At 38.5% G+C, this 16,686-nt stretch overlaps 1 protein-coding gene across 1 annotated transcript in view; it reads left to right on the top strand.

Annotated features, from left to right (window-relative positions):
* tweek (transmembrane protein KIAA1109 homolog tweek) overlaps positions 1-16,686 on the top strand; it is an 843,591-nt gene that overhangs the window by 157,255 nt on the left and 669,650 nt on the right. The window contains 2 exon segments of the mRNA XM_068226772.1: positions 1,510-1,824; positions 13,465-13,713. Of these exon segments, the coding sequence (XP_068082873.1) occupies positions 1,510-1,824; positions 13,465-13,713 (564 nt within the window).

Below are 16,686 nucleotides of genomic sequence, written 5' to 3' on the forward strand. Positions count from 1 at the left end.
AAACTTCATCTACCACATCTTCATCTGAATGATTTACTAGGGAAACTACAGTGCTGTATTTTCTCACATAATTAACAGGTAAAATATTTGGGTGCGTAAATTATTCAAGGAATTCAGATATACAAAAAATCATTTACAGTTTATTTACATTTAAGAGGTACATCAAATATACCCAAAATTGGTTCAACTCATTAGTAGTTAACCTCATTTGCTGTAAATTGTTGCCATAAGTTTTCTTCTGAATTCAAATAAAGTACATCAGGCAAGTTGGACTTGTGGGTTTGCAGGAGACCACTGTTTAGTTCTTAACTTTTCTGCACTTCTTATGCATTACCACCAGAAGTGAGTGATCTGTTTCTTGCTTATTAACTGGGACAGCTACTTACATCCTGTCAGCTTGAACAGTTCATAAACTTTCCCTCCAGACTGTGTGTAATGTAAGCAGTCACAACTTTAAACACAGCTCCACTCTTCAGTAATTTCTCAAAGCCTTCTTCAGTATGTATCATCCGGGTGAGAATTTGGTCTTCGTAATCATGATAAGGTATAGGACCTCCTTGTTTTATGGGAACAATGCTAAAGGTCAGAAGGCTAATCCTACTATAGATGATCCGCTCCAAAAATGTATACAGCAGACACTCAGTAATGCAATGGGTCTGTAACTTTTGAACATTCTTCAGGTTTGTATGGTTTTACAATAGCCATGTTCTTAGTCTGTTTAAATCTGAAGGAATCTCTCTTGTGACAGGATGTTAGAGAAGAACTTACACAACCATTTTCATGTGATCTTCCCACAGTTTGTCTGAAACTCTGGGCATATATTATTGAAACCTGGTGTTTTCCCATTCACATCTCTTCTCAAAGCATACAAAAGATTGTCATCAGTAAATGGCTTAGAAAGACCAAGTGCAGCACTGTTGTCTATTCATGCAGGATAATTCCTTATTTTAAAATTGTTTTTACATGATATTTATCAGGTATGACATTTGACGTAATCACTCTGTTTTGCACCTTATTAAAACAATAATAACAACCACCACCATCATCACCACTTATCATGATGATTGAACAATATTTCCATTTTAGTGTTGTTCTACATTGATGGACTTTGCTTTAATAATCTAATTTCATGAATACCTCCATTACCATAACTCAAGCAGTAGAAATATGAGATATAAATGATCAGAAATTGTGGTTTCTGTTACTTCATGTGCATATAATCACAAATATTTGATGCTGCTGCTGCCTAGTACGCCTTTAGGATGTTACTGAACTTAAATACTGAGTTTTAGGTAATTCTGTCAAGCTGTTTTCTTGAGATATTTACACAAACATCCAGCCAGACAGGCACACACAGATTTAATTGAACCTGCTTTTGAACTCTGTATACCTAATCCAAGATAAAAACAAAATATGAAGCAAAAGTTTGAAGTGCACAGACAAAATTGTACATTTATTTATGTAGGTAATGTGATTGTTTCAATTCGATGAATGACTTCTTGTTTACAGAATTGTAGTGAGGGAGACCCACCATGCCCAATGATTCTTCTAGAGCGGTTTGGCTTTGAAATGAAGAAAAGTTACAGAGAGACTCAACTGCAGCTGCTGTTGTCACCCTCTATCTTACTGTCTTGGGACTGTGTGACTCGGCCAAGCCGTGAGGGCCATCTTGCACGGGGTCACATGATGCTGTCAGGTTTGCAGGTGCGAGGCCATGCAATGTTCAGCGATGAAGGACGAAGCCTGGATGAGGAAACGCTAGAGTATGCGTGGCTTTTGGAAGTACAGCTTGGCAAACTGAGTGGCAAGCTGACTGCTCCACAGGTACCTGTTATGTTTTTTTTCTTTTTCTTTCACTTGTTTTTTGAAGACTTACATAAATTTATGCAGAGTTTCTCTGTTTGATTAGTATATATTGTACCCGTCAATATTAGTTCCTATTTAATGGAAAACTGAAAGTTTCATTTATGAGAGAATTTATTCTTATTGCCGTTCATATCAGTTAGGACGAGCAGCTGTGAGCTGACCTTAACAGTTAACACAGCAAGGGAGCAATCGCTAGCCCGAGGCTGTTTTTCTTTCTTTTTTCCAATGTTTATCCCGAGCAAGGCTATGAATCACGTGACTTTGATGAGGGAAGAAGTAGTGCCCAGAACAGTATTCCAGAAAGGAAATAGTCTTGAATTCTCCTCAGCAAGAGTTACGAACCAGTGACCATTCACACTGTATGTAACAACCAATAGAATTGTGTCTGAAATTAACACGTACTGAGATATGAGATTATAACAGGGTGTCTACAGGTAATGAAAATCATGAAAAAGTCATCATTTGGAGTTTTGATCATGAAAGTCCTGAAAAAGTCATGAATTTTATTTTTAGGTCATGAAAATAGCAAACAAAGAACTTCAGATATGTGAAGTTTACTAGTCCCTACAGTGAATAAACTCAGTGCTATGCTGCTTTTCATAAACACTTTTATTTTTATCATCATCATTTCTCCTTATCCAGCTGGATTGGGACATTTATGGTACTTCTCCAACTTTCTCTCTCCTTCCACCACTTTTTTCTTTTAACCCTGCAGTGCTCGCACGCGGACTTATAGTCCGCACGCTGCTACTTTTCTCTTTCCTCCGCTTATCTTAGACCGTAGGAGACACATGATTTCAATACCTTCTTGTCAACAGTTCCCATGAGTCATTCTCTCGTTTTGCTTCATTCTGTGTGGTAGTATTGAAATAAATAGCTAAATGCAGACTCTCAGACCCGCGCGACTATTGCCGTAGAAGGTTGCTAACTGTTGCTGCTTATGTAAGTATTGTAAGAGGGCTATTTTTGTAGGTAGTAGGACTTCAGTTGGAGGGTTTTATGTCACAATTTGTGCTTCTCGAACATATAGTGCTTTGTTGTAAGTTAAGGTTCTTTCTCTTTCATTTTAGAATGGATCCTTATGGGAAAGAGGCTGAAAGACTGCAGAAACTGATAAAATGATATTCTAACAGAAACCGGTTCAGAGAGCGATTGTGTTGATGAAAGTGAAAGTGAGGAAGATACCGATGAAGTGGAAATTCAGAGTGAAAACTTAGACACAGAGCAAGATATTTCTGACAGTGATGAGATGGGCGAAAGGAGTATTTGTTAACCACATGGTCCAGTGTATATAGGTAAAGATTAAGTCACGAAATGAAACAAACACGCACCATGCAAAAACGTATGTACGAGGCCAGAAAATATAATAAAGCACCTTCCTGGTGTGAAGGCCGCAGCAAGGAAACTGAAAACTCCTCTTCAAATTTGGAAGTACTTTCTTACGGACGAAATAATTAATACAATAGTACAAAACACTAACTTAATTATTCAAACTCAGAAAGGTAAATATGCTAGGGATAGGGATTGCAGGGACACGACCGCATCCAAAATTCAAGCTTTAATTGGCTTGCTGTACCTGGCGGGAATTCTGAAAGCTAATCACCTCACTGAAAGATTTGTGGAAGACTGATGGCACAGGAGTAGAGATATTCAGGCTTACAATATCATTGAGTAGATCTCGCTTCCTTCTCAGGTTATTGCATTTTGATGACAAGTCAACATGAGAAGATAGACTGAAGTATGATGAATTAGCTCCTATAAGGAACATATTCAAACTATTTGTTACCAATTGCAAATCTGCCTAACCTCCATTTGAATACATGACTATGGATGAAAAGTTGGAGGCTTTCTGAGGAAACTGCAGGTTTAGGCAATATATACAGAGTAAGCCCAACAAATATGGAATCAAAATATTTGCTTTATGGGATGCCAGGATGTATTACATTGGATATGGAAGTGTACGTTGGCACACAACCTGATGGACCATATTCTGCAAGTAATGCTCCAGCTAGTAGGTTCGAATCCCACTATCGGCAGCCCTGAAAATGGTTTTCCGTGGTTTCCCATTTTCACACCAGGCAAATGCTGGGGCTGTACCTTAATTAAGGCCACGGCCGCTTCCTTCCAACTCCTAGGCCTTTCCTATCCCATCGTCGCCATAAGACCTATCTGTGTCGGTGCGACGTAAAGCTCCTAGCAAAAAAAAATGCTCCAGCTGCTGTAGTACAAAGACTGTGCAATTCAGTCAAAGGAAGTGGTAGAAATGTTACTGTAGACAATTGGTTTACTAGTCTGCCATTGATTGAAACACTCAAACGTGAGTTAAGACTTACTTTAATAGGAACTATCAGAAAGAACAAAAGGGAATTGCCACCAGAGCTCACACAGCCAAAACATCCGGAGAAGTCAAACATGTTTGCTTTCAAGGAATCGTGTACACTGGTTTCATATATACGGAAGAAGGGCAAGAATGTGTTAGTTATATCTAGCCTCCATCATGATGATGCTATTGACCAAGAAACTGGCAAAGCAGAAATGATAGTTATGTACAATAAAATCAAAGGTGGTGTAGACATGGTGGACAAGATGGGCTCTGTTTATAACTGTGCACGACACACGCCTATGGCCTATGATAATTTTTTACCCCATGCTGAATGTTGCAGGAATTAATTGTGTGGTAATTCATACAGCAAATAATCCTGATAACCCCATGCCCCGCAGGGAGTTCCTTCGTCGCTTGTTGCGGAACGTGCGAAACCGAGATGCCTTAAATAATCTGCCCTATAATATACCGTCAAGGATCTGTGAAATTTTCAAACTTGAACCTAGAGGGCGCCCTCTTGAGAATTCCAGCCACCACAGGGGTCTCTGTGCTTACTGCGACAGGAAAAAGAACAGACCTACCAGTACAGTTGCAAGAAGTGTGATAATACTTGTGTCTCGAACATGCAACGATTGTGTGCTCCAAATGTTTGGAGAATCTAGACAGTGACTAAAATGTGCTGAAAAATGTTAATTCTGTGTTATGTCTAATATATTACGTGTTTATCTGCGATTGACAACCTATTTTGTGGCTATCTCCTGGGTCGATAAAGTGATTATTACTTCAACTTTAACAATTCGACATTTGTGATTGTTGTATATACTTTTAGAATGATTAAACATAATGTTAAATTAGTCATTGTATGTTTTTGCTGTTAGTTTCATGTTAACAACTCGTAAATCTACTTATATCTACGTGCGGACCCACCGTCCGCCGCGACTACTCACAGTACGAAAGGCTACTGCAGGGTTAATTTTGTAACATTAGGTGTTAGCCCCAGGGGCGAATGCTGGTCATGAAAGTCAGGCTTGCTCTTCCATTCGTGAAAGTTGGTGGGGTGGGACATGCATATTTCTGAATGAATAAAATTTATAAACCCAATAATCGCTAAATCACATGAACATTTTAATCATCGGTTACATGAACATGCATTCAAACTGGTTATGTCACACCTACAAGAATGGCCAAAGGAATAACAATCAGACACATTTTTTAATTATTAAGAAATCATGACAAGCCAGTGAACGTCAAACTATGTACACAGAAAAATTGCTACTATTTATTAAATCTTCCTACTTGAAAACAAACTCTACTCTGCAGCTTCTCTTTACAAAACCATCAATAACTTCATCATAGAAAAAGGACTGTAATCTAATTTTTGCAAGCAATCCTTTTTCAATCGACAACATAGCTAATGATGATATCCTCTCCTGGCATTGAGTCGATCTGCAATATGTATTAATGCGTCTCAGTGTTGAAAAAGAACGTTCTGCAGAGGATGTAGTAGCAAGAATTGTTGCTACAAGTTTGAGCTTGAAAATTTCTGGCATACCCATGTACAATTTATTAGTATGCATAAACTGCATTAAGTCTGAAACACTTTTCTCTTTAAAATCAGAAGATGAATACATCACACTTAATTCTGTTTTTAAGCGAACAATGTCGAAAAATGACCCATAGGTCTTTTCTAGGGCAGTAACATCACTGTCTGGAAACCTATTTCTGTGCTTCTCAAACAAATCACAATCCAACAGCAAGAAGAACACAAATTTCTTTATGCATTTAAAACGCTCTCCTATTTGGACAAGTGCATTGTCAATAATTTCATTGAATAGACGTTTGTATTTTGATTTTTCTGGTTCATCACTAATTCTTCGATTTTTAGAGCACAGCTGTCCTCCATAAACATCAATTTCAGTATCAACATGTCCATACAAACTATCAAAATCTTCATCTCTCATAGACTGGATATTTTAAAAGAGCTTCTCAACCTTTTTGCCACAGTACTGAATATTCAGACTTTTTGTTTGTAAAATACTGAATACAGTATCGGAGAATGACAAAATCTTGGAGAACACTGCCAGCAGAAATCTAGTGTTGAACTTAAGTAAGAAGAACAAAAATCCTTGTGCTTTCAATGTAGTGTCTTCATCCCAGTCGTCTAAAGTATCCTGTACATGTTAAAAGAATTTCACCAGCGTATCATAATATCCCTTCACATTATTAATAAGACATGAAGCAAAATTCCATGTCGTTGGTGCTACTGTTGGCAACTTCTTCTGAACAAAATCTCGAAGAGCAGCTGTTCTCTTTGTAGACTTTGAAAGAAAAAGCAGCAAGTCCTGACATTGTTTGGAAGAAAATTGTACATTCTTTGATTTTTGAAGCAGACTGCTGTAGTGTGAAAATTCAATAGGTGGCTATAACAATGCACAAATATCGCATATGGATACTGGTCTTGAAGTAGTTTATTAAGCCCATTCAGACAGTAGCACCGTCATATGTTTCAGCCACAATCTTTTCCTCACTCTTTTAAAATAACACGAACATGATTTAAGAGGGCTCCAGCAGTGCGATCTTTACTAACGTCAGCAAAACCAAGAAAACTCTCTTGAATTTCACCACTTTCATCTACAAAACGGAGTAAAGTAGAGAGTTGTGACTTATTAATAATGTCGGACGTTTCGTCCAACATATTACCACAAAAGTTGCTTGTTTAAGCTCCTCCTTTATTCTTCTCACAATTACTGAACTTATTTCTGCTATTAAATCATTTTGGATTGCAGACGACGTCCCTCTAAAAATGGTGGAGCCTTTTAGATGAGCTGCCAGAAGAGGATCATATCCACTTATAATTTGTAGAAGTTCTATGTAATTCCCTCTGTTTACGGAAGTTGCAGACTCGTCATATCCGCGAAATGGTAGTTCCTGTTTTGCTAAAAAAAACCACTGCATCGATCACTCATTTAAGTATGCCACGATTTTTCTTTACCTTTTCATTATGAAGTTGGTCACTGATGCGTTTCTGTTCATCCAGCTGGTGGTCGATCCTTGTACGCCCAAAGCCCAAAGAAACACTTCATATTGTTTGCAGATTTCTCGTGCCTTGTAATGGACAGTGTCAAGGTATTCAAATTGTCAAAGCCACTTTTACACCATACACCGTTATCAGCAGAAAATAGTAAACACGGCCAGCAAAATAGTCTATTCAATTTCTTGGACCCTGTCAACCAGTGCGTATTATATTGAGATACAGAGAACGAACGTACATATTCTCTGTTTTTCTCCCTGTGCTATGTCTTTAAATCTGGCCACGCCTGCCATTCTTAATAATGTCTGTTTTCCCTTGGATAGGCCTCCGAGAAAATGGATTTGATAACAAGCTGTCAATAATGCACGGTTCGGAACCCATTGCAGCACGTCAAATCATTCAGAATAGATGGTCAGGAACTTACAGTACACTACTCACTGACACAACACACTAGATCTGTAGCTCTCAGACCAGAGCTTCCAACTACACATTATAAACGTGACAGCTTGCAACCGACCTTGGAGAGAAGAAACCTGCGCGCGCATACATTTCTCGCTGTGTCGACAGCTCCGCTGAAGCTCCTAAGACACGAGCAGGACTCGCCAAGATATATGCGATTTGTATAATGCAGATCTATTACAGATACGGTACATATTGTATTTTGTTTAACTCGCCTGCTTTAGAAAAATATTGCGCCTTGTGAATTTCATCAGTGTCTACTGCTTTCCTCATTTTTATCCTTTTAACTATTGATTCCATTGTTAGCATTGTTATATTATTTTCTTTGTCTTCGTACTGTACCAGTTAGTCTCTCACACACTATTTTTCACATTCAAGAATTTGTCAAAATAGTCTTCACATGTTTTCTTTATCTCTTTTGGCTGTGTTAGTAAATCTAAACCTCCATCTTTACTCAGCTTTGTGCATACTCTTTTCTTGCTTTTTACAAGCCTATATAGCATTGTTTTGCTCTCCTCTGCATGCTCTTCTATCTCTCTTTTGAATTTCTCCTGGATTTCCTCTTTTCTTCAGTTACTAAATTTTGTACATATCTTTTTGATTTCTTGATACTTTTACATTCTTCCTTTTTATCTCTATTCCATTCTTGCCTAGCTTCTTTTCTTTTACAAATTTCTTCTCTGTCTCTACCAGGGTGTCTCCTATTCTTTTTACCCTTGCAGACGTTCTAAGACAGGTGTTCTCTGCACAGCTTACAAATGTCTTTTTAAACTTGGACCTTTCTACATTTCTATCTTCCATTGTTGGAATTTGTTGTTTCAATATCTCGTGCACATTTTAATTTTTTAATTTCCATGCTTTTTTCTTCTCTCTTATTTCCTTTATTCTTTCAATTTCTCTCACCCTCATTATCTCTACCACTACTGGATGGTCTCTGCCAAATGCTTCTCCTGGTAGAGCCATCCATCAACTGCAGCTTGCACTTTCCACCACTAAGTAATTAATTACTGTCTTCGTCCTTCTGTTATCCCAAATATATCCTGTACTGGATTTGTTATCCTTCTTTCTAAACCACGCATTTTGTCATAATGTTGAAACTGTGAGACTTTTAGATAATAATTAATATGCTTTTGACTGTAAGACTTTTGGATACTGTAATTAACATAGTGTCACCCCTAATTCAAAATGAATTACTAAATAAATATAAGTAGGTAATTTTTTATTATATATCATTGGAAGTGTAATATTTTTGTGTAATTACCCTGCTAAATGTATTATAAAATAAATATAACATAATAAAACTAATTATTGAAAGTGCCAAAAGGTCGAGTTGTTGGCATTCTTTCTAATTCATTATTGCTTCTGGACTGCTTCTGGGTGCTAGAGGGACCATCCTCAGAAATTTTGTCGAATGGCAGGATTCATACAGACTGGACCGAAATATGCAAGACAAAATAGTTGTTACCACAACTATAAAATTCTTGGTGGTAATAATGCGGAACCATTTGTATGGAAAACATATTTATTTTCCTTCCTACAGCAAGAAAAGAAACGATGTTCATATTCTTAAGTTCATTGATGTTTCTTTTACGAAACCAACAATTCAATTATTTTAAAAGAACTTGTGAGCTATTCTGTGTCCCTTGGCAAGTACCTGTTGGTGTCAGAATGAATAATAATAATAATAATAATAATAATAATAATAATAATAATAATAATAATAATAATAATAATAATAATGTTTTTTTTACGAGAAAAATCTTCAAAAGACACTTGTGAAGAGTCTGCACTCCACAAGTGTGTGGAGTTCTTACCCACTAAAAACCACACACCCTTTTCCCACAATGTATATCACCACTCGAGAATCACTCTCGCATTACTTCAGGGTGATGTCATGCTTACTTGGTCTCTCAGACTCTTCTTTCTTCATTTGTCCTCCTTTATAGCCGTTCGTACGCTTCTAAATCCCCCTTCTTCTGACGAAGGATATCCTCCACATACACTGCCACCCAATCCCAGGATTCCTGGTTTCGTAGCATCACAGAAATAATATCTGGTGTCAGTTCTCCCAATTCAGTTTCCACACATCTTCTCTTTATCATCCAGTGGCCGCACACAAAGAAGTTGTGAAGTACATCATCGATGTCGTCACAGTATGTTCATGCTGCATTACTTGCTCTGGCCACTCTATATAGGAATTTCCGAAAATATCCATGTCCTGTTAGAAGCTTTGTGTGAGGTAATAGTTGACTTCACCATGAACCCTTTCAACCCAGATATCGAAGCGTGGTATCAGTCGCTTGGTCCATTTACCCCGAATGTCACTTTCCCGTCTTAGTTGCCATCGCCTCATCCATTGATTGAGGGCACGCTTCTTTGCACATTTCTTTCCCAGCTCTCCTTGGGTACGCCAGATTTCTTCTCGCTGCAATGCAAGTAGATATATTGGGGCTATTGCCGCCACCGTGAGGATTGCAGAAACCATGCGGTATGCACAGGCAATATGTAAAGCTGCTCTCCATTGTACGACATATCAATCAGTCAGTCAGTCAGTCACTACTGATCTGCATTTAGGGCAGTCACCCAGGTGGCAGATTCCCTATCTGTTGTTTTCCTAGCCTTTTCTTAAATGATTTAAAAGAAATTGGAAATTTATTGAACATCTCCCTTGGTAAGTTATTCCAATACCTAACTCACCTTCCTATAAACGAATATTTGCCCAATTTGTCCTCTTGAATTCCAACTTTATCTTCATATTGTGATCTTTCCTACTTTTAAAGACACCATCCAAACTTATTCGTCTACTGATGTCCTCCCATGCCATCTCTCCACTGACAGCTCGGAACATACCACTTTGATTGATTGATTGCTTGATTGATTGATTGATTGATTGATTTATTGAATAGGTTGAACAAATAAATGTACACCTTTAGTAAACTAAGTGAGATCTCCGTTTTCAATATGGACCAAAAAATGAGAGTGATGACTTGTAATAAAACATACCACTTAGTCAAGCAGCTAGTCTCCTTCCTCCCAAGTCTTCCCAGCCCAAACTTTGCAACATTTTTGTAACGCTATTCTTTTGTCGGTAATCGCCCAGAACAAATCGAGCTGCTTTTCTTTGGATTTTTTCCAGTTCCTGAATCAAGTAATCCTGGTAAGGGTCCCATACACTGGAACCATACTCTAGTTAGGGTCTCACCAGAGACAAATATGCTCTCTCCTTTACATCCTTACTACAACCACTAAATACTCTCATAACCATGTGCAGAGATCTGTACCCTTTGTTTACAATTCCATTTATGTGATTACCCCAATGAAGATCTTTCCTTATATTAATACCTAGGTATTTTACAATGATCCCCAAAGGGAACTTTCACCCTATCGACTCAGTAATTAAAACTGAGAGGACGTTTCCTATTTGTGAAACTCACAACCTGACTTTTATCCCCGTAAATCATCATACCATTGCCTACTGTCCATCTCACAATATTATTGAGGTCATTTTGCAGTTGCTCACAATCTTGTAACTTATTTATTACTCTGTACAGAATAACATCATCTGCAGAAAGCGTTATCTCTGATTCAACTTCTTTACACATATCATTGATATATATAAGAAAACATAAAGGTCTAATAATACTGCCTTGAGGAATTCCCCTCTTAATGACAGCTATCCTTCTCCGATACTAAGCAAATCTCAAGGATTCACCCCAGATTTCAGAGCCATACAGGAGCACTGACTGAACCGTCAACGTGAGAAGGCGTCGTTTACTGGCTTTCGGACCTTCAATATTTCCCATCAGTCTACTAAGTGCAATGATGTATTTTACTGCCTTATCTGTCACTCTCTGAATATTATTCCAGAATGTGAGCTTGGAGTCAAGTATCAATCCTAAATATTTTGTGCTCGTAGACGTTTCAATCACTAACTCTCCAACAGTCATTGGCACAAGTGTCTTGATCCTTTTCCTCGTCAGAAGAACTATCTCCGTTTTGTGTTCTGCTAGTGTTAGCCTGTGAATCATAATCCATTCTTTTATACGCCACATCACCTGGTTCAGTTTGATTTGAGCCATCTCAACATTACGAGCCACTATCAAGGTGGCCACATGATCAGTGTAACCCACAAGCTTTGTATCCTCTGGCATCTCGAAACGTAACAAGCCATCATACATGATGTTCCAAAGATCTGGGCCAGGGATCGATCCCTGCGCTGCACCAGCCATCAGTTGTTTTGTCCTTTGTCCATCTTTCGTATCATACAGCAGAGTGCGATCCTTGAAGTAGTCTCTCATTACAGGCATAAGATACTGTGGTAGCTTGAAAGTTTCTTCAAGAGCTTCCAACATGTCGCTCCACCTTGCCACATTGAAAGCATTTTTCACATCCAGGGTCACAAGAAGTGTCACTTTATGGGAATGATTTCCCATTTGTGCTCTTTCTGCTGTATTCACCACCTCCCACACTGCATCCATAGTCACTGCCCTTTCCGAAATCCATGCTGGTGAACAGATAAATCCCCTGCTAACTGAACTGCTGAGAGAATTCTGGGCTGCAGAAGTTTTTTCAGGCCTTTTCCAGCTGTGTCCAACATACACAAAAGGTCTTTTAACCACCAGGTTTTCCTTTGCTGATCAAAACTAATAATAATAATAGTAATAATAATAATATAATAATAGAGATTTTTTGGCTTTATGTCGTACCGACACAGATAAGTCTTATGGCGACGATGGGATAGGAAAGGCCTAGGAGTTCAAAAATCAGATCAGATGAAAGGGTTTTCAGGCGTTTCCTCTATTAACCAGCGGCCATGGCCTTAATTAAGGTGCAGCCCCAGCATTTGCCTGGTGTGAAAGTGGTAAACCATGGAAAACCATCTTCAGGGCTGCCGGCAGTGGGATTCAAACCCACTATCTCTCGGATGCAAACTCACAGCCGCACACCTCTAACCGCATGCCCAACTTGTCCGGTATAGAGATGTTTAAGACACTGTGTGTTCATTATCATATCATTACTTGATTATAGAAGTTGAGCACCTAGTGTTGGTGTGATATTTTATTTTATTTGAAGGTAATTATGTTAATATCTTAGCTCTTTGAAGAAGGATTTTTTAAATAGCTCCGAGACTGATCAGTACCACGGAACGGTTGAAACAAGGACAAGAGGGTTTTTTCAGTTTAGAGAAAAAGACCTGAAATTGCAATCAGCATTTTGTATAAAGTTGTGCAGAGAAGTTGTCTTAGGTAATTGGACTATGTAAAGTGAATGAGAGAGACTTTCTGTATGTCGAAGATGGTTAGAAAATTATACAGGTACTGGTATCTTATCAAAAATTACTGTTGGTGAAATTATGTATGGTTCATTCCCTGCTTTTCATTGTTCAGGATTTTTGAAAGCTTCACAAGATGAAATCTTGTTTTATGTCTACTGGGTCAGATTTTGGTATGTCATTTGACAGAACCTATGGTTCAGATGATGGTATGTCAGTTGACCTATCACATACTCATGAAGATGAACGTTACAAGGAATAGGGCAGTTCCAGAGAATATTCTCTCTACCCATCTTTTTTGAGTTTGTATTCCTTGTACTTTCAATCGCTGAGATTTAATTGTTGGACACAGTTTAATTAAATCAATAAAATCACAAAAATGGGCCTTGAGCTACTTGGAGTTCCATGTATCTTTCCTGAAATACTGTATTATTTTCTTGAAATCTGGATTTTAAGTAGTGAAAGATTCTGTAGTTTTTGCAGCAGCAGTTTTATATGATTTCTTATTTTCAGTTGTACCATCTTGTGACTAGTCTGGAGACATTAGTACTACTTGGTAAGGATGCAGAGAATGGACTACGCGCACCAAACTTGCCACGTGCTTGTCACCATGGTCAGCCACCTTTACAGTGTTCAGAATCAGATCCTGAAACTCATTATCGCTGTCCTTCGGGTGATGAGATAAAGTACCGTATGACAAGGCTGGCAGTCGATGCTGTGGATCTGTTCTTTGTGGAGAATGGAACATCAATTCAGATTTGGGTAATTATGTTAATATCTTAGTTCTTTGAAGGAAAGTAGATTTTTTTTAACAGTGTTTTGAAATATCCACTGTACTTCGATAGAAGAAGAATTAGTGTTACTTACTGTATCAGTATAAACGCTGAACTAGCTCAGTCGAAGAACACTGAGACACCTCAGATGTGCTCAGTCCACTAAATTGATAAAAGGCACATAAGAACGTTGGGTCCAGGAAATGATGTCAGGATATTAAGTTACAACTCGGTGCAATTAAAATGATAATCTGATGCTTTTATTCAATATTGGTCATATTAAATAATTATGGACATGGAGACAACCACTACTTCACCGAGTAAAATTAAAACATCCAAATATTATACAAACAAATAGGATGATATAATAACATATTCTTGATTTTTCTAATGAATGATCCCTTCTTTCATATAAGTTTGAAAAGTTATGATTAAAATTTAACTTTACATAGAAATACACTCTCTTGTATGTCTAAATTAGACGAACTCAAAAATGACCAAAAAGAAAAGAAATTAATCAATATTTTAGATATAACAACTTTGATGTCAATCACACTTAACAAATTTAATTTTACATACACATCATTTGATTAAGTTGTCCCTGAAAATAATTTGATGACTGTTCTCTGCTTGAATGCTTTCAACTTCCTGATAAAAAATATACTTTCTCATATTTCTCAGTTTGGAAAGGACAATACTCGACAAAAATCACAACATTGTGATCAGTGATGATTCTTGTTTTGTGCTTATTTATGTATTCTTATCAACAAACCTGTCGACTACCGTCTAAGCACAGCCAAGCACAAATAACATAAAAATGGCACTCAGTCAACTAATAATAAAAACCAAACCAATGCCAATAGCGCAGCAGCCCTGAAGGGCCATGGTCTACCAAGTGACCGCTTCTCAGCGTGAAGGCCTTCAGATTATGAGCTGGTGTGTGGTCAACACAACAAATCCTCTCATCCATTATTCTTGGCTTCCTAGACCAGGGCCGCCCTCTCACTGCCAGACAGCTCCTCAATAGGGAACATGCATAATTTTCAAAAATGTTTTTTTTGAAAAGTACACCAATGAAATAGTACGTAAACGCATTACATTGTGGTAAGTTGCCTTGTTTTCTACTATTAAAAAAATATTTAAAAGTGCCTTTCTGCAAGGTGAGTGAAACGGCCTCTGGCGTAAGCGGCGCACTGTGACGTCAGGATTCAGTACCCCATGCAGCTCTACCAGCTATTGTGCATCAGCCGTTACTAAAAGCCGATTGTTTATTCGTGATCGCGAATAACTTCAAAATGACAGAAGAAAGGTTCAAAACAGCACAGTCAGACAATCTACCATGTGTAGATGTCATAATTCTTGAAAAATAGTGACTTTTGTGGCTGCAGAAATTCGCGGATAAAAAGCAAGTTTGTAAGTGGCATCTTATATATACGTGCAATGTACTGTAACTCATAGTATTAGAATAATAACGAACCTGGATAGAAATCACATCACTTTCAACATTTCCTTCTAGACTGATTCCCATATTAAAGAATAACATTGCATTTTCGGGCTTTCAGCATTAGTAAAGTAAGAAATCTGATTTCAGCACTAACATAAACATATAGGTAGCATTATAGTACTATTCCGCCTCTGTGGTGTAGTGGTTAATGTGATTAGCTACCACCCCCGGAGGTTCGGTTTCGATTCCCGGCTCTGCCACGGAAGTTGAAAACAAATAGTACGAGGGCTGGAACGGGCTCTACTCAGCCTCGGGAGGTCAACTGAGTACAGGGGTTTTGAATCCCACCTCAGCCATCCTCAAAGTGGTTTTTCGTATTTTCCCACTTCTCCTCCAGACACCTAAGGCCACGGCCGTTTCCTTCCCTCTTTCTTGTCTATCCCTTCCGATCTTCCCATCCTCCAACAAGGCCCCTGTTGAGCATAGCAGGTGAGGCCGCCTGGGCAAGGTAATGGCCCTCCTCACCAGTTGTATCACCATACCCAAAGTCTCACGCTCCAGGACACTGCCCTTGAAGCGGTAGAGGTGAAATCCCTCGCTGAGTCCGAGGGAAAAACCAACCCGGAAGGATAAACTGATTAAGAGAGAAAGAAAGAGAGAAAGAAGGAAAGAAAGAAAGAAAGAAAGAAAGAAAGAAAGATCATAGTACTATAGGTCTATAATCTATCATTCCCGAAAAAATATATATTTATGGTTGGGGCAACTGGCCTACCCACTTCCGGGGCCCATGAAAGAGAAACATTAAATATCTTGGTGGAGGGAAAAAGTTAAACATGATAAAGATAAAAAATATGACTTCATCTAGTTTTCACAAGTCGGGCTGAGTGGTTCAGACGGTTGAGGTGCTGGCCTTCTGACCCCAACTTGGCAGGATCGATCGTGGTTCAGTCCAGTGGTAGTTGAAGATGCTCAAATACGTCACCCTCATGTCGGTAGATTTACAGGCACGTAAAAGAACTCCTGCAGGACTAAATTCCTGCACATCGGCGTCTCCAAAAACCGTAGAAGTAGTTAGCGGGGCATAAAGCCAATAACATTAATTACATTTGGCTTTTAACAAGCTGAGCATATCACTTACGAAAAGTGTCTTGGTGACGTTTTAGTCGTCCAATACAGGAATGTCTTTGGGTGCTGTGACTTTTACTTTTTTTTTTGCTATTTGTTTTACGTCGCACCATCACAGATAGGTCTTATGGCGATGATGGGACAGGAAAGGCCTAGGGATAAGAAGGAAGTGGCAGTGGCCTTATTTAAGGTACAGCCCCAGCATTTGCCTGGTGTGAAAATGGGAAACCACGGAAAACCATCTTCAGGGCTACTGACAGTGGGGTTCGAACCCACTATCTCTCGGATGTGAGCTCACAGCTGCGCGCTCATAACCGCACGGCCAACTCGTCCGGTATTTTTACCCTTCGGTTTATTGACTTCGCTTGTATAACTTCAAACTTAGACTAAGTT

The sequence above is a fragment of the Anabrus simplex genome, chromosome 1 (assembly GCF_040414725.1).
Source record: "Anabrus simplex isolate iqAnaSimp1 chromosome 1, ASM4041472v1, whole genome shotgun sequence".
Classification (NCBI taxonomy): Eukaryota; Metazoa; Arthropoda; class Insecta; order Orthoptera; family Tettigoniidae; genus Anabrus; species Anabrus simplex.